At 33.8% G+C, this 26472-nt stretch overlaps 1 protein-coding gene across 10 annotated transcripts in view; it reads left to right on the top strand.

Moving 5' to 3' along the window:
* The window catches only part of VPS13B (vacuolar protein sorting 13 homolog B), a 769553-nt gene that overhangs the window by 49774 nt on the left and 693307 nt on the right, over positions 1 to 26472 (top strand). For all 10 annotated transcript variants that reach the window (XM_057531718.1, XM_057531717.1, XM_057531723.1 and 7 more), the window contains exons 5-8: positions 10960 to 11127; positions 14931 to 15112; positions 19066 to 19240; positions 25651 to 25919. In XM_057531718.1, coding sequence (XP_057387701.1) covers positions 10960 to 11127; positions 14931 to 15112; positions 19066 to 19240; positions 25651 to 25919 — 794 coding nt within the window. The remainder of the gene's footprint in view (positions 1 to 10959; positions 11128 to 14930; positions 15113 to 19065; positions 19241 to 25650; positions 25920 to 26472) is intronic.

Genomic DNA, 26472 nt, shown 5'->3' with positions numbered 1-26472 from the left:
AAACTACATAATGATCAAGGGATCAATCCAAGAAGAAGATATAACAGTTATAAATATATACGCACCCAACATAGGCACACCTCAATACATAAGGCCACTGCTAACAGCTATAAAACAGGAAATCGACAGTAACACAATAATAGTGGGGGGACTTTAACACCTCACTTACACCAATGGACAGATCATCCAAAATGAAAATAAACAAGGAAACAGAAGCTTTAAATGACACAATAGACCAGATAGATTTAATTGATATTTATAGGACATTCCATCCAAAAACAGCAGATTACACTTTCTTCTCAAGTGTGCACGGAACAGTCTCCAGGATAGATCACATCTTGGGTCACAAATCAAACCTCAGTAAATTTAAGAAAAGTGAAATCATATCAAGCATCTTTTCTGACCACAACACTATGAGACTAGAAATGAATTACAGGGAAATAAACATAAAAAACACAAAGACATGGAGGCTAAACAATACATTACTAAATAAGCAAGAGATCACTGAAGAAATCAAAGAGGAAATCAAAAAATACCTAGAGACAAATGACAATGAAAACACAATGATCCAAAACCTATGGGATGCAGCAAAAGCAGTTCTAAGAGGGAAGTTTATAGCAATACAATCCTACCTCAAGAAACAAGAAAATCTCACATAAACAACCTAATCTTACGCCTAACTGAACCAGGGAAAGAACATACAAAACCCAAAGTTAGTAGAAGGAAAGAAATCATAAAGATCAGCGTGGAAATAAATGAAATAGAAACAAAGAAAACAGTAGCAAAGATGAATAAAACTAAAAGCTGGTTCCTTGAGAAGATAAACAAAACTGATAAACCATTAGCCAGACTCGTCAAGAAAAAGAGGGAGAGGCCTCAAATCAATAAAATTAGAAATAAAAAAGGAGAAGTTACAACAGACACCACAGAAATACAAAGCATCCTAAAGGACTACTACAGGCAACTCTGTGCCAATAAAAAGGACAACCTGGAAGAGATGGACAAATTCTTAGAAAGGTATAGCCTTCCAAGACTGAACCAGGAAGAAATAGAAAATATGAACAGACCAATCACAAGGAATGAAATTGAAACTGTGATTAAAAATCTTCCAACAAACAAAAGTCCAGGACCAGATGGCTTCACAGGTGAATTCTATCAAACATTTAGAGAAGAGCTAACACCCATCCTTCTCAAACTCTTCCAAAAAATTGCAGAGGAAGGAACACTCCCAAACTCGTTTTATGAGGCCACCATCACCCTGATACCAAAGCCAGACAAAAATACTACAAGAAAAGAAAATTAGAGACCAATATCACTGATGAATATAGATGCAAAAGTCCTCAACAGAATACTAGCAAACAGAATCCAACAGCACATTAAAAGGATCATACACCATGATCAAGTGGGATTTATCCCAGGGATGCAAGGATTCTTCAATATATGCAAATCAATCAATGTGATACACCATATTAACAAGTTGAAGAATAAAAACCATATGATCATCTCAATAGATGAAGAAAAAGCTTTTGACAAAATTCAACACCCATTTATGATAAAAGCTTTCCAGAAAGTGGGCATAGAGGGAACCTACCTCAACATAATAAAGGCCATATATGACAAACCCACAGGAAACATCATTCTCAATGGTGAAAAACTGGAAGCATTTCCTCTAAGATCAGGAACGAGACAAGGATGTCCACTCTCACCACTATTATTCAACATAGTTTTGGAAGTCCTAGCCACGGCAATCAGAGAAGAAGAAGAAATAAAAGGAATACAAATTGGAAAAGAAGAAGTAAAACTGTCACTGTTTGCGGATGACATGATACTATACATAGAGAATCCTAAAAATGCCACCAGAAAACTGCTAGAGCTAATCAGTGAATTTGGTAAAGTAGCAGGATACAAAATTAATGCACAGAAATCTCTTGCATTCCTATACACTAATGATGAAAAATCTGAAAGAGAAATTCAGGAAACACTCCCATTTACCATTGCAACAAAAAGAATGAAATGCCTAGGAATAAACCTACCTAGGGAGACAAAAGATTTGTATGCAGAAAACTATAAGACACTGATGAAAGAAATGAAAGATGATACCAACAGATGGAGAGATATTGGAGTGGAAGAATCAATACTGTGAAAATGACTATACTATCCAAAGCAATCTACGGATTCAATGCGATCCTTATCAAATTGCCAATGGCATTTTTATGGAACTAGAATAAAAAATCTTAAAATTTGTGTGGCGACACAAAAGACCATGAATAGTCAAAGCAGTCTTGAGGGAAAAAATCGGAGCTGGTGGAATCAGACTCCCTGACTTCAGACTATGCTACAAAGCTGCAGTAATCAAGACAATATGGTACTGGCACAAAAACAGAAACATAGATCAATGGAACAAGATAGAAAGCCCAGAGATAAACCCACGCACCTATGGTCAACTAATCTATGACAAAGGAGGCAAGGATATACAATGGAGAAAAGACAGTCTCTTCAATAAGTGGTGCTGGGAAAACTGGACAGTTACATGTAAAAGAATGAAATTAGAACACTCCCTAACACCATACACAAAAATAAACTCAAAATGGATTAGAGACCTAAATATAAGACTGGACACTATAAAACTCTTAGAGGAAAACATAGGAAGAACACTCTTTGACATAAATCACAGCAAGACCTTTTTTGATCCACCACCTCGAGTAATGAAAATGAAAACAAAAATAAACAGTGGGACCTAATGAAAATTCAAAGCTTTTGCACAGCAAAAGAAACCATAAACAAGACAAAAAGACAACTCTCAGAATGGGAGAAAATATTTGCAAATGAATCAATGGACAGAGTATTAATCTCCAAAATATATAAACAGCTCATGCAGCTCAATATTGAAAAAACAAACAACCCAATCCAAAAATGGGCAGAAGACCTAAATGGACATTTCTCCAAAGAAGATATACAGATTGCCAACAAACACATGAAAGGATTCTCAACATCACTAATCATCAGAGAAATGCAAATCAAAACTACAATGAGGTATCGCCTCACACCAGTCAGAATGGCCATCATCAGAAAATCTACAAACAACAAATTCTGGAGAGGGTGTGGAGAAAAGGGAACCCTCCTGCACTGTTGGTGGGAATGTAAATTGATACAGCCACTATGGAGAACAGTATGGAGGTTCCTTAAAAAACTAAAAATCGAATTACCATATGATCCAGCAATCCTACTACTGGGCATATACCTAGTGAAAACCATAATTCCAAACGACATGCACCCCAATGTTTATTGCAGCACTATTTACAATAGTCAAGTCATGGAAACAACCTAAGAGCCTGTCGACAGATGAATGGATAAAGAAGGTGTGCTACGTATATACAGTGTAATATTACTCAGTCATAAAAAGGAACGAAATTGGGTCATTTGTTGAGATGTGGATGGATCTAGAGTCTGTTATACAGAGTGAAGTAAGTCAGAAAGGGAAAAACAAATATCGTATATCAACGCATGTATGTGGAACCTAGAAAAATGGTACAGATGAACTGGTTTGCAGGGCAGAAGTTGAGACACAGATGTACAGAACACACGTATGGACACCAAGGGGGGAAAGCTGCTGGGGGGAGTGGTGGTGGTGGTGGGTGATGAATTGGGTGATTGGAATGACATGTATACACTGATGTGTATAAAATGGATGACTAATAAGAACCTGCTGTATAAAAAAAATAAGTTCAAAAATTTCAAAAAGAAAAAAAAAAGTTTTTTTTTCACTTAACTTACGTGGAACCCAAATATCAGAGCAATTTACATAACCAAGGTGGTGCAAATGATTTTAAGTGTTTGATTTGGGTATTTTGAGTATGTTGGCTATCGCCCATGTAGTATAACATTGATTGTTCTCAATTAATGTCTCGATTTGATCGTTATCAACTTCAACTGGTCTATCCGACCGTCGAGCATGGTCCAGCGAGAAATCTCCAGCACAAAACTTTGCAAACCACTTTTGACATGTGCTATCAGTCACAGCACCTTCTCCATACACCGCACAAATCTTTTTTTGCGTTTCAGTTGCGTTTTTACCTTTCTTGAAATAATAGAGCATAATATGCCGAAAATGTTGCTCTTTTCCTTCCATCTTCAGTATTAAAATGGCTACACAGAAATTTACCAATTTTGATAATTTTTTTTAAATGCACGCTGATATGATAGTTGTCACAATACAGTCTAACAAAATTGTTTCAAATGAAGTTAAAGACAACTAAGCACTACTAGAGTCATCTTACGGAAAAGCCAGTTAAAGTTTTTGGCCAACCCAATATATGTATGTACACACACACAGGGTGTAATGGAAATATTTAGGGTATAGATAAATTAAAAATTATGTCGCCCACTGGGTCTGAAGTTTTGACCTAGACATCTTTGATGTTCATCATCTAGCATGGAGGTTAGGAAATATCTGTAAAGGGCCAGTTATTAAATATTTTAGGCTTTGCAAGCCATATATTTTCTGTTACAGCTATTCCACTTTTTTTGATGTACTGTGAAATCAGCCATAAACCGTAAATAAACTAATGTTTGTGACTGTGTTCCAATAAAACTTTATTTATAACAACAGATGGCACAGCCTCATTTGGCCAGTTGCGATCTGATACAATGTCTGGTTCATAATAGCCATTTATGTATTTACTGCACTGCATAAAAACTGAACTGCATAAAATCACACAGGGTTTTCAGAGATCGATAATCAGAATCATAGAGTCATTGAAATGTAGAATAAGAAGCTACTTCTGATTTTTCTGGTTTAGCAGTCTATCTTTTTTGGGACATGGACGCTTGAAAATCTGTTGAAAAAGTTATAGACCCACATAGGCACTTTTAAAATTTGCATGTGACTTTGGGGTATCCACATACTCACTGAAGTCTATCTATAGGCCCCAGCTAAGCCTCTGATCTAGCTTATGTTTTGTGGATGAGAAATTGGAAACTTAGATATTTTGGTGTAGATGAGGAATACCTTATATACTTTACAATACCTGTGGTATACATGAGGTACATATTATTAAATTAGTAGTCATTTACTCAAGATTTTGTTTTCTGCAGAAAATATTGAATATGAAATGGAAGGGGGGTGTGTGTGTGTGTGTGTTTGCTTAATGCTTGCCACCTTAGGCTGTTAGGGCTTGGTTTTCTGAAAAAAAACTCTTGAAGGGAGTTTAATAATAGTTGGAGAGGTTATCAGATAATTTAAGAATATTTGTAATATATCAGGTGTTCAAGAGCCTGAGCCAAAAATGGCAATGTATTTTTATAGAAGATAGCACAATCATTTCTTGTCTACTTGCCTGTGGGGAAGCTCAGCAATTTAAGCTATCTAATCACTGTTCCTTTCTGGAACATCTAAGAATAGAGAGAACCTTGTTGTAAATGAAAAAGAAATTCAGAGCTTATTTTACCTCTTCTATTTTTATGCTTTTACTGTTTTTAACATTTTCCATTAACAGTTTCAGGAAAAACTTAAAAAAAAAAAAAAAAAAACAATGACCAGATGTGTAAGTTAAGTTAAGTGGTGGACACCTTAACATCTAAATTTCAGGGGATTAGCAGGACAAAAGTGTTTATTTTCTTTATGTACCAGTCAAGGCAGTGTTCTATCAGAAGCCCAGGCTCCTTTTATCTTGAGGCTCTGCTATGCCCTACTCAGGCTTTGAATTATACTGCTTTCAGCCTTTTTTTTTTTTTTTTCCTTTTTTTTTAAACATCTTTATTAGAGTATAATTGCTTTACAGTGGTGTGTCAGTTTCTGCTTTATAACAAAGTGAATCAGTTATACATATACATATGTCCCCATATCTCTTCCCTCTTGCGTCTCCCTCCCTCCCACCCTATCCCACCCCTCTAGGTGGTCACAAAGCACTGAGCTGATCTCCCTGTGCTATGCAGCTGCTTCCCACTAGCTATCTATTTTACGTTTCGTAGTGTATATATGTCCATGCCACTCTCTCACTTTGTCCCAGCTTACCCTTCCCTCTCCCCGTATCCTCAAGTCCATTCTCTAGTAGGTCTGCAGACCTGCTTTCAGCCTTTTTAAGAGGAGAATCTGGAGAAGACCTATCTACTTCTTAATACCCCCAGGTTGGAGGTGATATATATCCTTCTCAAATTTCATTGAGGAAAACTGTCTTCATGGACGTTATGTATATCTTAGAAGTCATATTTCAGAAACAGTTGTACATTCTGGAAGGGGAAGCACAAAATATTGATGGATAGCTAGCCATTTCTGCCATACAGGTGTTCTTTCTCATTAATATATTGATCATTTTAAAAGTATGTTATGCTTTTGTTAATAACCTTCAAGATACCTAACGTGTATATTTTGTTTATAACAGAAAAAGTGATAACTGGAGAGCTTTTATTTCATTCTAATTAGATTGAGTTTCAAAACATTGCTTAGTGGAGGCAGGCTGTTCAGTTCCCCAAATCTTTATTGCTGTATGCTGGAGCAGCTAGTTGAAGGCTATTTTTGCCCTTAGAGAATTAATGGCTTAGTATAGGAGATTTTGTAAACTACTAACTATGGTGCAAAACCAAAGCAAAGAGGAGCTCTAAGGAAGCACAATTAATATTTTTGGGATACTAAAAGGAAGGAGTGGTTATGTCCAGGTGTGTGTGGCTTCTAAAACACAGAGGTAAAATGGAGAGGTAAGAAAAATTGAAAATGAAAAGATGGAAAATGGTATAGTAGACAAGCACTACCCAAAAATAACATAAAGATCAGGCAAAATAAAACTTAAGGCAAAAGCATTGATGGACGTATATAATAGATGCTGAATTATAGTAAAAGGTACTGTTCTCCAAAAAATATATGATGGCTTTGTATGTACCTAACAACCTATCTTTGAAATGTGATAGATCAAGCAGACAAACCCAAACTGGGTCTTTGAATAGCACAATTAACAAGATTGTTTGATAGATACATGTAAAACTCTGCACCCAGCAGATAAGACAGTGTACATTCTTTTGATGCACACATTGGATATGTATAGACATTGAAAAAGACTTGGTCAAAAAGGAATTCTTGACAAATTTCAAAGAATCATTATCTTAAAGACCATCCTCTCTGGCCAGAATACAATTAAATTAGAATAATTACCCATATGTTTGAATTTACTTCTACCATTTTATTATTTGTTTTGTCTTTGTAAGCTCTGATTTTCATTCTTCTATTTCCCCTCTCGTGCTTACTGTTTACTTTTCAGTGTCCTGAAATAGCTGCTGCATACTTTCTTTCCAAGTTTTCTGGCTACCTTCAGTGAGAAAGAGTGGAATGTGCTTACTTCATCTTACCCAGAACCTGGAACCTGTTAACATTTTGATGTACAACCGTTAAGAGACTTTTGTTTCTTTGTGTGTGTGTGCACATACACATATACATTTTTTTTTGTAATTTGTGTTTTTTAATGTTAGGAACATGTTTCAAGGACATTAATTTTTTCACAATGTTATTTTAATCATTGGCATGTATTACATTGTGTAACTGTTCCATAGTTTGTTTAATCAGTCCCTTTTTGTTTGTTATTTAGGTTATTTTTCATTTTCTGTTTTGTAAAATGCTTTAACAAACATACTGGTAGGTAAATCTTTGCACACACCTCTGTTTATTTCCTTAGGAGAAATTCTTATCAACTGTAAAATCAAAATTTGTGAGTAATTTTAAGGTTTTGGCATGTGTAACCAAATTATTCCCTGTGAAAAATTTGTTAACAGTATTTTCTAACAAGCACATTTTTGTTCCAATGCTGTTTTTTATTATCAAAAATTATTTATTTGAAACTTTTATAGATGGAAAATGCTATCATATCTTTTATTGCTAGCTGGAATTATCATTTTTTAAACCATTTTATTATCTTTTCATTTCATTATGAAGAATAGCAAATTTTTATATTTTGTTAGCTGATCGATATTCAGTATTTTTCAGTTATATCTTTTGGATTTTCTATATAAAAAACAGTCATCTTCATGTAATGGTGATTTTGTGTTCTTCTTGTCAGTACTTACACGTATTCCTCTTTTTTACCCTTCCTTAGTTGTTTAGAACTTCTCTGACTGTCTTAAATAATAATGCTGGTAATAAGTATCTTCAACTCACAGCTATTTTCCTTAGCTCCTACAGTAACTGCCCTAAGTTATCTTTTAGTTATCAAAGCTGATGGATTTTTTTTTTAAAAAAATTCTTGTATTATAGAACCTCTCTACTGCATTACCAATAAGGAATCCTTATTCTTAACCTTCTAAATAAGTATTGTTTTGAAATAATTTCAACCTTACAAAAAAGGCAAGAACATTAGAGAGAACTAACTTTTCCTTTAACTGTAAGTTGCCTATATTATGCTGCATAACCCCCCAAAATATTTTACAGCAAAAATTTGATGAGGGAGTTTTTAGGTGCTGTAACCAAGTCATCAACCATGGAATCTCTGTTTTTGAGCAACTTGGCTTCCTAGTGACCATGTTAGGATAAACTGATTGCAAGTACTGTCTGTTTGTAACCCAAGTATTTGCCATACACTATTTAATTTAATCATATCAGATAAATAAATAAGATATAATCTTTGCTCTCTAGGATTTCATAGTTTAACAGAGAAGGTAATTATACATAAACATATACAAATGACAGGCTTATGAGGTAACATAAGCCCAAGAAAAGTGATACAGTCTCCTTAATGTTGATGTGTAGGGTGAGGGACATTGGAGAAGAGGATATGGGGCAGAGGACATTCATACTGGGCCTGAACAAGATGGGAGAATGGACAAAGTGTTCTACACAGAGGGAAGATCATGAGCAAAGTCAATGAAAATTCATAGTGTTTTTTCTGGCCCTGTGGGCATTAGATGTATGTGTTTGGAGGAATGGGGTTTGTGGGTGGGAGAGAGTTGGATAATAATAAGAATTTCTGGAAAGGTTGACTAGTAGGAGGCTGTTGTTTTAGAGCCATCTAATACGACGTCTTAGAGGTTCTTATCCCGAGTGACCTTGCATTTTCAGATGCTTGTGGAATAGACCTGAATTACTGTTATTTCACTTGAATAGATATATTCCTAGGGAGTCTCTAAATATGGAGTGATGAGAGCTCTTAGATCTGCTCTTTGACGTTTTTCTGTAGCAAACTTTGAACTAAGTTATTATGAGGGATTAAGGAGATAATGTATCATTTATTCTGTTGGTTAGTTGCTGTTACTTTGGCATTGTGTGTTTTAATAGAAAAACATAAATAGTCTTCTGTAGAAGTAGTTCTTTTTAGATACTTGATTCTTTTACTTTGGTGATTTGGCTTATTCACCTCAGCTTGTATAATGAGAAACTGAAAGAAGATATTAAAAAGTAGATGAAAAATCCATCAGTAGATTTTCTGTCAGTTACAATACATTTACAGTATTATGTTTCTTTCGTTACTTTGCATTATGTTTTCTCTGGTTCTGTCTCTGAGAGTTTTTTATTTTTCTTCTGGGGCAGGGGAGACAATAAAAACTCATAAACTCTTAAGAGGATTTTATGAATTCTCTATTGATGACAGGTTTTTCAGAAATAGGAAAACCAATGTTAGTCATGCTTCTTGACTTCTCAGAAACTGTTCATTTTTAACATCTCTCTTGAGTAGTGATAGCATGGGGGGAATATGCATTTTAAGGTTGAACATTTTGATACTTAAAATTTCTTTTAGAAGCGTGATTTGTTAAGCATCATTTTAGCATCTACTCTCGTAAAATATTTGTTCCCTAAATTTATTGATATTTTGTATGTTAATTTTATAGCATATGATAATTGGCACTCTAAAAGCTGCTAATATGAGAAAAACTTGAACTTTGTCATTCTACATTTCTTTTCTATTTGTATCCATTGGTAATGAATGAAGGAGTTGGTTTTTGCAAGCATTTGCAGTTGAATAAATTTAAGTAAGCTTTCTTCTAGCAGGCTTCAGTGTAGGTGTTAACAATGTCAATTGCTGACAAGTTGATTCTATTTTGTCAGTAAAGTTCTGGTTTAAAGAATACAAGCAGATAGTTATTTCATGAAATAGCTAAAATTTTAATTAGTTTTTACATAGGTTTTATAGTGGAAAATGCATTTGAATAAAGTTTTTAATCTTTTTCTCCTTTGTCTTTTTAAATGCTGTTTAGGTTTAGTTTCACTTATATTTTCAATTATATTCCTCAATAATACATCTATATACACATTTATTGTGTGAGAAACTTCTGAGATTATGAATTCTCATTATGCTTTATCTGTTTTCTTTCTTTCCCTACTTTTCTCTTTTGTCTTCTTCATTGTGTTCTTTTTCCCCTCTTTCTTTAATACTTTCTATGTTTTCTTCCTCAGTCATATTCTCCCCCCTTCCGTGTTTCAGTATTATACATTAGTAAGTGGAGATCATTGAATCCATTATGATGGTCTTGTTTCTCCTATCTTTCTTCCTCCAGGCCTCGTTTTTGAATGTCTTTATGGGTATTTAAAGTAGGAAGAGAAAATGGTAGCTGAAAAAAGAACCTTAAAGAAGCTCTTCTTCCTCTTATGTATTGTATAATCAGTATATAGTAACATTGTTTCATTTGGGAAAATGTTTATAAAATAGGCAGAAATCAGACAAAGTACTTGTAGATTAGGATAATCTTTGAATGGGATCTAGACTTATGTTGTTAAAAGGTATGGCTTCTATGGTTTCTCTTAGTATGTGAAACTTCATGATACAGAACTTCTTTGTAATTGTTTTTGTTGGGGGTGGATCTGCTACTTATTAGCTGTGTCTCTTTGGCAAGCCTGTTTACTTATCTGAATGTTAGTTTCATCTTTGCAAAATATGATAAATGATACCCATCTTTCACATACATTAAGTTTAGTAACATTTTAAGAATAATTATTTATTGATAGATTTAACTTCTAATTGGATTCTTTTTCCCCCTATTTTATAGGTTACGTGCAGAGTCTGATTAGACGAGTTGTAAATAACGTAAATATTGTTATAAATAATCTTATACTAAAATATGTTGAAGATGATATTGTCCTTTCAGTCAACATCACTTCTGCAGAATGCTATACAGTGGGTGAATTGTGGGATCGTGCATTCATGGATATTTCTGGTGAGTAAACGCCAAGAAGAGTATAGCCTTTTCTATTGTTGAAACAGTTGTCTTGGATTCTAAACCTTTTTTTGGGCCACCAGGCTCCTGGATAAGTCTAATGAAAGCTTTATGCCTTCAGCCTGGAAAAATGCACATATGTAAAAGTTAGCATACAATTATATTAATTTTTATTCTTTCTTACCAGTCACATTCTTGCTTCAAATATTATATATAGTATTTTACAATGCTATGGGTTGAAGGAATAAAAATTAAATAATACTTAGTTAAAATTTTGAATGTTTGTGAAAGAGGAAAAGGGGACATGTTGCTTTTGCATAGTTCAGTAATGGCAAAACAGTGTACCTGACTGATTTATGTTTTAGGTTTGTGTACTACAGAGCATATTTGGAATTTTTGGATAATCCCAAAGCCTCCTTTATTATGTGCTGCATTCTCCTTCTGCTTATATTAAAAGAACTATTAAGTAATAATATAATTTAATAACTAGCAAATATTTATTATTATTTTATTTATTATGTTCTACATGGAAGGTAGGCACTGTGTCAAGCCTTGAAATAAGAGCTCTGAAAAAATAGTGCTGCTTCTTAGTTTTGTCAGAAGACATAATAGTTAAATAAGGCACAACACTTGTTGATACATGTTCTGATAGGGTAAGCAGTGGGTATTTTTGGAAAACATATTAAGGGAGACTATTGTGAACACCTTTTATTTGTGACTCGCCATTGTACATAATTGTAAAAGGTGATGGCACTAAAGTTGACTACCTGAGTTTGAATCCTGGCTCTCCCAACTTCATAGAGATGTATGACCTTGGGTGAGTTACTTCACTTCACTGTTGCTTAGTTTCCTCAAATACATACCATAGCATAAAAGTGTCTTATACATAGTCAGCACTCAGAAAATGAGCTGCTATTATTATTATTTAAATTCATTGTCTCAGATTCTCATAACAATTCCATAAAGTGATATCCTTTCTCATTCGTTTAGTCATATATTCATTTACTTATTTTAAGTCCTAGTTACAAGAAAGCGAAGTGAAATTGAGTCTCAAGGTTACTTAACTTGCCTTGTTAGGGCATACAAATAGGAACTAGAAGAATTGGAATATAGTTTTGTTTTTGTGTGTTCTTTAAGGTTTGGCCTTCACATTTTAATAATGAAGAATAATCCTGATCTTGCAGCTCTGTTGTGAGGCATAAATAAGAGCATATGCAAGGGCCCAAACTTTGCTTCTGAGACATTTTCAGTGCCTCCTTCTTATCCTCTGTGGAAAGAAATATTTGGTTAAAATGCCAAAATAAAAAGTTATGAAAAATAGAAAACAAACAGAACTGGATGATGCAGGATTGAATAAATGAGTTGACATTTTAGGGGAAGTAATGTCATTTATAGTTTTTACATAGAAGTAAAGCAAATATTACTCTGGGAAGTTATTTATAATGAATTAGAGTCTTGGATTGGGAGTTAGGAGATCTTGGTTCAAATCTTCCCTCCAACACTAACCTAGTGCAACCTTGGGTAAGTCATTTGTAAATGTGAACAACCTACCAGTATATTTATGAGAGTCAACTATGATACCACATGAAAGTTCATGATGATGGTGGTGGTAAAGACAGCAAGGATTATTTTCCATTTATTGAGTGCTTGTTAACTGCTGTGCCTGGTGCTGTTTATTGTTTTTGTTGTTATTTTTAGTTAATTATCTTGTTTGAATCCTTTAGCTTCTGAGGTAGATACTGTTTCCCCTTCTATTAATTTTTAATGCAACATTTGGTACTTAAAAGGATTTATGTAACATACACTTGTTATAACACAATATAATGAACGCTTACCCTTTAAGTAACTAGAACATTAACAGTTTGCCCCTTCCAATGTACTTTTTCCTGTCCTGTTCCCTTGCTTCCTCCTAGAGTTAACTGCTGTATTAAATTTTATCATTTAATTGCTTTAAATAAGTGCTGTAAAAAGGAATGAAGTCCTGATACATGCTCAAACATGGATGAATCTTGAAAACATTATGCATACATGTAAGCATTTCTTTAGGACATATGTAGTACTTAGGAGTGGATTAGTTAGATGGGAGGATATGCAAATATTCACATTTTCAAAATAATGCAGAATCATTTTCCACAGTGCTTGTTAGATAGACATAGTTATTATCCTCATTTTATAGATTAAATTGTAGTACATAATGTAAAGTAAGTACCAGAACCAGAATTCATTTTGTATTTTTTTAAGATAGTTCCTGTTATATTCGTGTTTAAGAAAAATATTTTTCAAAGCTTAATAATTTCCTCTCTCACTGAAAAATTTTCTAGGATATCCTTGAAATGTGATCACTTTATATTCTTATAGCATAATGGATAAGAACATATGCTCTGGAGTAAGGTTGTCACAGTTTGAATTACACTTCTGCTCTTTATAAACTGTCTAACATTACAGATTATTTACCCTTACTGTGCCTTTGTTCCACAGCTTTTAAACAGAGCCATATAAATATTATAAGAGATAATGGATGTAAAAGATTTAGTGTAGTGTCTGATAGCAAATACTCAGTGAATTATAATTATTATAAAGAGAGGGAAGGAAGCATCTAGCCGGTTTCTTTCATTTCTTGTTCTATTATGATAATTTCTTTAATTTATGTACATGTATATAATAACAGTAACTAAATCATTTATATACTATGTAAAATGAAATTATATGGTAGGTTTGTGTTCTTTTCAGCTAACAGACAAATTTGAAATTTATTTGCTTAATAAAACTTTACTGTTTTCATACATGTGCATACTCTTTATACTTCTTAAAAACTTAAATCCAAAAAAAGAAAAGAAAATTAAATGTTGAATTAATTAGAGATTGCCAGGATATACTCAGAAATAGAAAGTATAGTTTATTCTTTTGAAGAGTCCCATGGCCATAGCATGTGGATAGTTGCTAGCTGAAAGTCACTGACCAAGTAGATTTGGGCCTAATGTTTACCTAGGAATTGCTTATTAGTTAGGAATAAATTTGCTAAAGGTTTTATTTTCTAGTTTGATACTTTACCAGCAATTGTTTCCATTTTTATTCCCTTGAAAACAAACTTTATACCATTACTGGTAATTTTGTAATTTCTTCATTAGTTATTATTTAGAGGCGTGCTGACCACTAGAATATTCTGTGATGATGGAAATGTTTTATTTTTTATTGTCTAGTACCCTAGCCACTAACTGTATGTGGCTTTTGAGTACATGAAATGTGGCCAATGTAAACAAGGACCTGAAATTTTAGTTTTATATAATTTTAGTTAATTCATAGGTGAATTTAAATAACACCGTATAGATGGTGGCTACCATAATGAAGAGTGCAGTTTTTGAGAGTAGCAGTTAAGTTTTTCAGTGTAAAATAAATGTTAAATGAGCGACTGTTACTCAAAATATTTTTTTAATATGGTTTTTCAAGAATTTTATTTTATTGTTATTTAATATCCCATTGCAGATAGTGAAATGTAGCAAAATTTTTCATAAACTTTGTCTTAAATTTGTAGTTAGGTGTCAAGCAAATTGGGGGCAAGCTGCTTCGTTTCTTTAGGCTCTATTTGATTCTTTGTATATAAAATGGAGATTATTGTGCCTGAGGTTGTTGGAAGATTTAAATGATATAATAAATGAGAAATTCTTTTATAGATTCTGATATCATGTATTAAATGCGCTATTAATCTTATTTCTATTATTTGTATTACTGTTATACTAATAAATAATTGACTTTTTTTCCTCTAACTTTCCTTTTTACTTAAAATGTTTTTCTTTCCTTTTTAGCAACTGATCTGGTGCTGAGAAAGGTTATCAATTTTTCCGACTGTACAGTTTGTCTTGATAAGCGAAATGCTAGTGGTAAAATAGAATTTTACCAGGATCCTTTATTGTACAAATGTTCCTTCAGAACACGTCTGCATTTTACATATGATAACCTAAATTCCAAGATGCCATCTGTTATTAAAGTAGGTGTTTCTTTTTCTAATAGTTGAGTTGCATGTTTCTACCTTATTGACTTTCATGCATGCTAATTATTATTAAAAAGCAAAGAAGAAATTAACCTCATAAATATATAAACCATTTTTTGTAAAAATGTTTTATTTATAACTTTTATGTTATTTGTTACATATTATAACTTTTTGTATTGTGTGTTCTAATAGAGTTATTTTGAGGACAACTTTTTTTTTGTGACTGTAGTTTCTTTTTTAGTTTGTCCACCTGATTAGTGTTTTTCTCTTCAAGTAGATAGAGGAGATCATATCAAAAAGTGTATTTATATCCATGGTGGACTGAAGATCAATCTTTATTTCAATCCTTATAAATTGTTTATGTGATAGCAATAGTTATTGACCCTTATCTTTCTTAGGTAACTTTACAAGACTTAAATTTGCTTACCTAATATCTTAGTTTATTGGTTTAGGAAATTTTAGCTTTTTACCTGTGGTATCAAAATGTAATTACAATTTTAAGTCAATGGGATTTTTTTTTTTTTTTTTTCTCAAGCATCTTTATTGAAGTATAATTGCCTTACAATAGTGTGTTAGCATCTGCTTTATAACAAAGTGAATCAGTTATACATATACAATATGTTCCCATTTCTCTTCCCTCTTGCATCTCCCTCCCTCCCACCCTCCCCATCCCACCCCTCCAGGTGGTCACAAAGCACCGAGCTGATCTCCCTGTGCTATGCGGCTGCTTCCCACTAGCTATCTATTTTACATTTGGTAGTGTATACATGTCCATGACACTCTCCTACCCCGTCACATCCCACCCCACCCCCTCCCCACATCCCCAAGTCCATTCTCCAGTAGGTCTGTGTCTTTATTCCTGTCTTGCCACTAGGTTCTTCATGGCCTTTTTTTTTTTTTTTTTTTTTCCCCTTAGATTCCATATATATGTGTTAGCATACTGTATTTGTTTTTCTCTTTCTGACTTACTTCACTCTGTATGACAGACTCTAATTCCATCCACCTCATTACAAATACCTCCATTTCATTTCTTTTTATGGCTGAGTAATATTCCATTGTATATATGTGCTACATCTTCTTTATCCATTCATCCGATGATGGACACTTAGGTTGCTTCCATGTCCTGGCTATTGTAAATAGAGCTGCAATGAACATTTTGGTACATGACTCTTTTTGAATTATGGTTTTCTCAGGGTATATGCCCAGTAGTGGGATGGCTGGGTCGTATGGTAGTTCTATTTTCAGTTTTTGAAGGAACCTCCATACTGTTCTCCATAGTGGCTGTATCAATTTACATTCCCACCAACAGTGCAAGAGTGTTCCCTTTTCTCCACACCCTCTCCAGCATTTATTGTTTGTAGATTTTTTGATGATGGCCATTCTGACCAGTGTGAGATGATATTGCATTGTAGTTTTGATTTGCATTTCTCTAATGATTAATGATGTTGAGCATTCTTTCATGTGTCTGTTGGCCATCTGTATATCTTCTTTGGAGAAATGTCTATTTAGGTCTTCTGCCCATTTTTGGATTGGGTTGTTTGTCTTTTTGATATTGAGCTGCATGAGCTGCTTGTAAATCTTGGAGAGAGGTTTTTTTTTTTTAATACTACTGTGATGTAAAATTTACTGTTTTGAATTAGACCCATCATTCTTCCAAGTCTTAGTGCTTGGAAATAAGTATTAAATGGACATGGTTAACCTCATTGATCATCTCAAAGACAGGGAATTTCCCAGAATGTTCCAGACACCCTAATTATTTGTCTAAGACTCCCACATATGTTTAAGTGGCTTTTGAGTTTATTTGTATTTTGGGTGGGCTTTTTGTAATTTTCTATCTTTTGTGAGTAATAAATATGTCTTAAGAGATTGTATCATCTATGAGATGTAGAGCTTAGGGTATGTAATCTATTTAACATTTCCCCTGTTTTTGAAAATTTACTTTTTCTTAACAGTTTTTCAGAGGAATGAAAGTCTACACATAAATCTTTGACCACATCTCTGATTAATTCCTTAGGAGAGATTTCTGTAATTGCAAATATCTTATTAATGCGTTTAAACTTTTTTAAGGCCTGTAATCTGTACTGCAAAATTGTTTCCAGAAAGGTTTAACCAGTGTATATGCTCATGAACATTAGGGGAGTGCCTATATTGCACTCCTGCTATCCTTAAATATGATCATGTTTTAAAAAAGCCAACCTGTTCAGCAAAAATAATACAAATTAATATTTATTTGATTATTATCAAACTTAGATTTTTGAAAATATGTTCACTGGCCAATATTTTCTCTTTGAAAAATTCATTCAGGTTCTTTGTCAGTTTTTCTATTGTGGGTTAACTTTATTGATTTTAAAGATATTTACATGTATATATATATATAGTGTGTAAAATATCTTTTATATGTTAAAGATATATATGTTGGTGTGTATAGTATTTTAAGCACATACATACATACATACACACAGAGTTGACACCGGTTTTGCTAAGACAGGTTATCACTGGTGCTGTTGGTGCTGTATGGTATTTAAAGGGTGTGGCAGAGAAATCTCAGATTGAAGAAGAGCTTGGCAGGCCTGCGGTGCCCGCCCCCTCAACCTGTCCCCCTTTTCAGGGTCTATTCAGTGTATGATTTTTAAGTCAGTTTTAAGAAACCTGTACTCATATTTGAATATGGTATTTTACACCTCCCCACACAACTGTCTTCCCCTTCAAGTACAATATTTTGTGCCTTTAGCCCTAAAAATATGATGATTACCATTACTTCTTTTTCATGTTTCATAGACACTCAAATACCAGTTAGTTAAAATAAACCTTCCAAGAGACTTGACTTTATGGCTTAATTGGTTTTATTCCATGTTTATGTAACAGCAGGAAATCATTACACTGAGGCTGTCTTTATATTCTATTGATGTCTCATTCTATAAGGAGAACTTAGATTGGACTGCTTTGTGCCCTGTTGATAATAATTAATCTTATTTCTTATAATTGATTCATGTTATAAATTTTATACCATGTTTAAATCTTTTATTTAAAGTTTGAGAAATTTTCTTGATCATATTTTCACTTGGTTTTCCATATTGACAATAATCATTTTATCATGTGCATACTTATGTAGTTATAATGTTAGTAATTGACTCAGTTAACATATGTTTTTAGGATGTGTGTGTATTCTTTTTGGTTCATAAAGCTGAAAAGGGTGATTAAAGTCTTACTAAAATGACATGAAACTTTTATGCTTAGTTGTGACAGAGATCTTTATGGTTTTTGTTGGAGTACTGTCGTACTCTTTTTTTTTTTTTTAATATATTTTATAGTTACTTTATTTATTTATTTATTTATTTTTGGCTGTGTTGGGTCTTCGGCTCGTGCGAGGGCTTTCTCTAGTTGCGGCAAGCGGGGGCCGCTCTTCATCGCGGTGCGCGGGCCTTTCACTATCGCGGCCCCTCCCGCTGCGGGGCACAGGCTCCAGATGCGCAGGCTCAGTAGTTGTGGCTCACGGGCCCAGCTGCTCCGTGGCATGTGGGATCTTCCCAGACCAGGGCTCGAACCCATGTCCCCTGCATTAGCAGGCAGATTCTCAACCACTGCGCCACCAGGGAAGCCCCCCTGTCGTACTCTTAACATTATAAGGTGGGTATTTTGGTAACAAAAAGTTTTGGGAAAAGTTATCTGGAAATCCAGTGTGACTGTATCTTCTCATTATCATTTCTATTTCCACTTAAATAGTTTGGATTAATATAGTTTCTATCTAAAGTGTATTGATCATCATAGAAAAATCTGTTTAAATTCCTAAGATTTTAAGCTATTATTTTGGCTTAAATATTAGAAATATTGGGACATTACTGTTTCTCTTATGGTATTCCAGTTTAAGACTTAACATTTCTCTAATTATGTTAAATGGTACTCCCTTTGAATATGCTTTTGTTGATGTTTTTGTTTTTTTCAAAATACAGATTCATACCTTAGTAGAGAGTTTGAAACTTTCTATCACTGATCAACAATTGCCTATGTTTATCCGTATAATGCAACTTGGGATTGCTCTTTACTATGGAGAAATAGGAAATTTTAAAGATGGAGAAACAGAAGATTCTACCTGTCACAATAAAGATATGTTAGGAAACATTGCAGGTAAATATAACAAAAACTTTTATTTTATAACTATTGTTTTTACAAAGTGTTTTCACTATTGTGAAACTTTGAAAACTACAACATTAGATTATGTTTTGCAGTGTTCTAATATGATGGGATGATTTTATTTTGCTTGTTTGACACTAATTTTTTTCTTTCCTACATTTTGCATACTATTCTGACTTTCTTTTTTCTACATGTTAAAAATAACTTGAATATTTCTAATAGGTATAAGTGTTTGGAATATACATTACATAAAAGTTAAGGCAGTCCAACCTCAAGATTTCCTAGTAAATTATAGTACAGTTGACCCTTGAACAACATGGGTTTGAACTGCGCAAGGTCCACTTGTACACAAATTTTTTTCAGTAAATACGTACTACAGTACTACATGATCCATGGTTGGTTGAATCCTTAGATGCAGAACTGTGAATATGATGGAGGGTTGACTGTAAGTTATATCTGGATTTTCAACTTGCACCCCTAACTGCCTTGTTGTTCAAGAAACAACTATATTGATAATTTTTCTGCAAAGTCTCAGCAAGAGTTATTATAACTTATTAAGTTATTTATACTTAATTATTATATGTAATTATAATTGACTATAATTATACCTAATTATATGCTTCATTGAAGGATACCTACTTAATTAATTGGAGCATTACTTAAAGAAGTATATACTTCATTGAAAGATACTTAGTGGGTTAATTTCAGTTATTCAATTCATTATACTTTTACTAAAGTCTACTGTGTGTAAGACATTATTGCTGGGAATGTGGTAGAATGTAGAGATAAAGAAATGTGGGAGAATACAGAGACAAATTCTCTTCCCTTAAAATCTTAATATACAGTGGAGTGGACAGACATGTGAACAGTTAGTTAACCATGATGTATGGTAGAATGATAAGATGTTTGATTTAATAAAGGTATGAATGATCTGAAGTAGAAAAATGGTGCACGGGATGATTGGCTTTGACTTGTGTTGGGTCTGAGACTCAGGAAAAATTTGGAGAAGATGATGATTAACTTCCATAGTTTGAACCTTTAGAAAAGGGCATTTAAAACTTAGGAACAGGGACTTCCCTGGTGGTCCAGTGGTAAAGAATCCGCCTTCCAATGCAGGGGACGCGGGTTCAATCCCTGGTCTGGGAACAAAGATCCCACATGCTGTGGAGCAACTAAGCCTGTGCGCCACAATTACTGAGCCCGGGCACCTCAACTAGAGAGCCCACGGGCTGCAAACTACAGAGCCCACATGCTCTGGAGCCTGCGTGCTGCAACTAGAGAAGAGAAAACCGGCACACCACAACTAGAGAGAAGACCGCGCACTGCAATGAAGAGCCTTTGCGCCGCAACAAAAGATCCTGCACGCCTCAACAAAGATCCCACATGCTGCAACTAAGACACAACACAGCCAAAAAATAGTTAATTAAAACAAAAACAAAAACAAAACCCCTTAATCTATTAAAAAAACAAAACAAAACAAACAAAAAAAACTTAGGAACAAATAATCTTATTAAAAAATGGGCAAAAGACCTGAATAAACATGTATGCAGAAAAGATATACAGGTGGCCAACAAGCACATGAAAATATGCTCAATATCATTAGTCATGAGGGGTAATGCAAATCAAAGCCACAGTGAGATACTGCTTTATAGCCACTAACCAGTGTAGTTATAATAAAAAGACACATAATAAGTGTTGGCAAGGATGTGGGAAAATTGGAACCCTTATGTATAGCTGGTGGGAATGGAAAACAATCTGGTTTGTCAAAAAGTTGAACATAGAGTTAGCATATGAGCCTAGGTAGGGTTCTATTCCTAGGGTTATATGACAGAGAGTTGATAACATATGTCTAACATAGAAACTTGTATGTGAATGTTCATGGCAGCGTTATTCTTAATAACCAAAAAGTTTAATAACCTAAATGTCCATCAGCTGATGAGTAGATAAACAGTTGTGGTGTATCTGTACACTGGAATGTTATTCAGCCATACAAAGAAATGAAATACTGATACATGCTAAACTTTGAAAACATTAAGTGAAAGTAGCCAGTCAAAAAGGAACATGTTGTATGATTTCATTGATATGATATGTCCATGATAGCCAGTTCTGTAGAAGCAGAAAGGAGATTAGTAACCTGGACTTGTGGGGAGGAGGGAATGGAGAGTGACTGCTAATGGGTAGAGGTTTTCTTTTTGGAGTTTCATGTTTCTTAGAACATGAAAGTATTCTAATATTAGATAATGATGATGGTTGTACAACTTTGTGACTACACTAAAAACCACTGAATGGTATACTTTTAAAGGCCAGATTTTATAGTATTTAAATTATAGCTTAATAAAAAAATTTTATCACCTTAAAAAAAGCTTAGGGAACATTAATAAGCATATGTAGGTATAAAACATTTTACTTCATTTCACACTAGGCAGCAAATTCCTGTTAGACATTGTTCCTGTCCTAGCAATTCATTACCTAACACCTAGAACAAAACCTAGCATATAGAAGCTGCTCAATTCATTTTTTCACCATGCTATTATGATAAATTTCAGGTATATAGAAAAGTTGAAAGAATATTATACATTGGGCACCCACATACTCATCATCTAAATTCTACAATTAATATTTTGTCACATTTGCTGTATCATATATCTGTTCATCTAACACCATTTTCTCTCCATCAATTCAACCAGTTTCTGATGCCTTTCAAGGTAAGTTATGGACATCAGTATACAGCACCCCTAGAATTCGGCAGCATATCATTAACTAGAGTTTATATTTATTGATGGTTCTTTTTCTTTTTTTGAAGATTAAATTCACAAGGTGAAATGCATAAATCTTAAGTATACTATTTAAGAAGTTTTGAGAAATGAGTATGCCTGTGTGATGCAGAACACCCATCAAGATATGGGTCATTAACATCTCACCAGGTTATCTCATGCCTCTTTCCAGTCATCCCCTGCTCCAGCTGCCTGCCCACCCCAACTCCACTCAAGAAAACCCTGTTCTGAATCTTTAAAAAATCGTGGATTGGTTTTTGCTGATTCTGGAATTTCATATAAATAGAATAATATAGTATGAATTCTCTTGTGAAAGGATTATTTCATTAAGCATAATATTTTTTTTTACTTTTAATTTTAAAAAACTTTTTATTAAGACAATTTTTAGAGCAGTTTCAGATTTGCAGCAAAATTGAAGGGTAGGTACAGAGATTTCCCATATACCCCTGCTGTCATACTTGCATAGCCTCCCCCATTATGACCATCCCCTCCAGAGCGATACATTTGTCACAATTGATGAACCTACATCATTATCACCCAGAGTCCATAGTTTAGTTAAAGTTCACTCTTGCTGTTGTACATTCTATGGGTTTGGACAAATGTATCTATCATTATGGTATCATACAGAGTATTTTCACTGCCCTAAAAGCATCGTATTTTGGGGATTCATCTGTGTTGTTGTATATATCAGTATTTGTTTCCTTTTTATTGCTAGGTACATTGTATGACTATACCATATGAATATAACATAGTTTATTTAGCCATTCCCCTGTTGATGGATGCTTGAACTATTTCCAGTTTTGTTTATTATAAATAAAGATGCCCCGGACATTCTTCTGGAAGTCTCTTATAGACATGTGCTATTCTTTCTCTTGGGTAAATGCCTAAGAGTGGAATTTGTTAAGTAATATATGTGTGTATATATATATATATATTTTTTTTTTTTTTTTTTTTGGAAGAAACTACCAGGTTGTTTTCTCAAAGTGGTTGTGCCATTTTACATTCCTATCAACAATGTATGAGAGTTCCAATTGCTTCACATACTTGCCAACATTTGTTGTTGTCAGTCCTTTTTACTTTTAGCTATTCGGATGGATATGTTGTGGTAGCTCATTGTGGTTTTAATTTGCACTTCCTTGATCAGTTATTTTGAACTTTTTTCATGTGATTATTGACAATTAATATATCTACCTTTGTGAAGTTTATGTTAAGTATTTGCCTATTTTTAAAACTTTTTTGGGTTTCATTACTGATTGGTGGTTCTTTTTTTTTTTTCTTAATTTTTTTTTTAATTGGAGTATAGTTGATTTACAATGTTGTGTTAGTTTCTGCTATACAGCAAAGTGAGTCAGTTATACATACACGTGGTTCTTTATATATTCTGAATTCAAGTCTTTTGTCATATACATGTCAAATACACTTGGGGAGTATTTTTTGCCGGTCTGAGTTGCCTAATTCATTTTTAAATACGTGTCTCTTGAGCCGAGTTTTAAATTTTGATCAAATGTATTTTTCAAAATTTTCCTTTGTAACTATTCCTTTCTGTGATCTAAGAAGGTGAGTAGGTGTTTGTTTATTTGTTTGTTTGTTTATGGATGTTAAAAAAAGGGTTGCTTGCTTCCAAATGAGTCTGAATTAGTTATTTCATCTGTCTAAAGCAGAGATCCTTAACCTTTTATTGTGTGTGCTACGGACTCCTTTGACACTCTGGTGAAGCCAGTGAACCTTTTCTCGGAAAGTTTTAAGCGCCTTGATTTTAATATGCCTTGGTGTCCTTCCCCAATTCTGTTTATGTCTTGGGGATGTTTTCCTTTGCCCCTTTCTGGTGGTTCTTTTCATGGCCTCAGTAGTTTCCTTACATGAAACTAATACTTAGGTGAGGACTGGAGTGGGACCCTCTCCAGGTCTCAGGAGCTCTCACCCTGAACAGGTCTTTCTTGTTTGGTACTCTGCCCTGCAAACTCTAGCCACCTCAGTCTGCCTGGACTCAATACTCTGTTTTCTCATCTAAGGATGTTAAGATACACCATTCCAAGGGCAAAGAGTATTTTAAGAATTCTGACCAGAGATCAAAGAGATGCTTTTTTCTTTTCCAGGTCACAATTCATTCTTTTTACAAGGCAGTAAGCAAAGATTTAGAACTTCAAAACCATCTTTCATCAAAAATCCCTCTTAATTTTTAATTAATATTAAGTATAAATTATAGTGACTGATTTCTTAGACTTCTCTTAGTGATGTTTCTTTCTTTTGTTTCAAAAGATCAAGCAGTGGGATACTCCTCCTGTTTATTGGTTTTGACAAGAGAGGTCCAGAATCCATCTCTTTGGACCCAGCCTGGTCCTGGGTTGAGCTAACCTGACTTTTTGTTTTATAACCAAGATGATATTCAGTGATGATGTCCAATTTGAGATCTTACAAGGGACAGTTAATAACAGGCTTTGTTTATTCCCCAGTAGAAACTTATATGATATTTATGGTTAATAGCAAGATGTGAAGATCAAGTAAAACGTTTTCTGGATTTGTAAGTTTTATAATTTATTTTGAAGTAAAATGGCTAAGGTCTCTTGGTACTGTATTTTAGGTACTCTAGTTACTATTTATCAAGTCTTTTTTGTCCCAGATGAAAGAGGTCAATAGCCATGTGTCATGACCTAAAAGTGTACGATGTTCCAAGAGTCTCCTGTCATGAGAATTAAAAAAGTTACAAAGTTTTTCTCGCCAGAAAACCTGGAAGTGAATCTGAATGAAGATGGTATTTAATGGAGTGTGTGTATTTATTGATTTATCAGTGAAGAGTAGATATGTTTGAATCTGCTGGAGGCTGCTTATACCATGAATTTTTAAAAAAGTAATTTCTTCCCTAAATTCCATGATGATCTGCCTCTTTTGTTTGTACTGTTAGAATAACATTAAGGGACCTTGATGGATTTTGTCTTACAAAGGTGGAATAAGTTACAGTGGTTGGAATTTAAATCCTTAGTCTGCTAATTTGTAACCACATACAAGTTCTTTGCCATAATTTTTCATCTATAGAATAGGAAAGATGTTATTCACTAATAAGAAAGTCACTATTATTTTTCTTAACTACATATGAGAATAGTTTCCTTATAACATTTACTTTCATTCTTTGGGATAATTCTTTTCTTGGTGGGGGCACATTCTGCCTAGGAATATTTGCCATTCTTTTTCTCTGTTGGGTGCATCAGGAAATCAAGAACTTTTCTTGGATTTTTCTGATATTACGTTTCTGAGAAAAGTCATTTTTTCAGCCCCTTAGCCTTATTTTTGGAAGGTAGGTTATATGTTGTTGTTGTTGTTTAAATTAATGAGTGAATTCCTAAAGAATGAATTTATTCTTTGTATTTATCAAACACATTTAAAAGTATGTAATAAACTACTCCCCATATAACATTGTGGACTATGAAAGGAGATTTATACAGTACAATATATAGAAACTTGAAAATGGTAATGCTAAATTATTGGTTTCAAATAATAATAACCAATGTATGACTTGTTCATACTTTATATGTAGAAAGAATCATGTGGGAGAAACTTTTATATAATTTAAATTCCTAATTGTCCTCTTGCTTTAATTCCCTTTATTTAAAATGACTTTATTTTGATTGATAGGTGTTGAAGATGAAACACGAGTAGATATGCAGTATCCTGCTCAGTACAAAGGCCAAGAGCTGTATTCACAGCAAGAGGATGAGCAGCCACAGGGATGGGTATCATGGGCCTGGTCATTTGTGCCTGCAATTGTGAGTTATGATGATGGTGAGGAAGACTACCTTGGGAATGATCCTACATCAACCACACATCAACAAAAAGCACAGACTTTGAAGGATCCTATTGTTTCTATAGGATTTTATTGTACAAAGGCAACTGTGACTTTCAAAGTAGGTTTCCTTTTTTTTTTTGCTGTTTATCTCTCAACTTTAATGCTTAAATTTTGACTTCTAGTAAGAATGTGGCTTACTTTATTTTACACTTAGTAGATGTGAGACAAGAGTCTAACAATCTTTACTTCATAAAATTATATGTCCCTTCATCTGAAATCTCTGAATTTTGGTCTCTTTTTGTCTTCTTAAGGCCTTCTCCACTTTCCTTTTTTAATAGCTTCATGGAAAGTTTTTCTCTCCCTACTGAATCTTTCAATTGGCATACAGAGATGCCTTAGTATTTCCATTGAAAAAGAAATGCACATTAAAAAATCTCCCATGACTTCATGTACCCCTCTAGCTACTGTTTCATCTCTGTGTTGTCTTTTCATTGCAAAATTCCTTTAAAGCAGTATGTGTGTGTGTATATATATATATATATAAAAAAAGAGAGGGTGATCAGGTGTCATACTGAGTGAAATAAGTCAGACAGAGAAAGACAAATATCATATGACATCACTTATATGTGGAATCTAAAAAAATGGTATACATGAACCTATTTGCAATGGTA

The sequence above is a fragment of the Balaenoptera acutorostrata genome, chromosome 17 (genome assembly GCF_949987535.1).
Source record: "Balaenoptera acutorostrata chromosome 17, mBalAcu1.1, whole genome shotgun sequence".
NCBI lineage: Eukaryota > Metazoa > Chordata > Mammalia > Artiodactyla > Balaenopteridae > Balaenoptera > Balaenoptera acutorostrata.
Note: the sequence above shows the minus strand (reverse complement) of the source record. Positions and strands in the feature narration are given on the sequence as shown.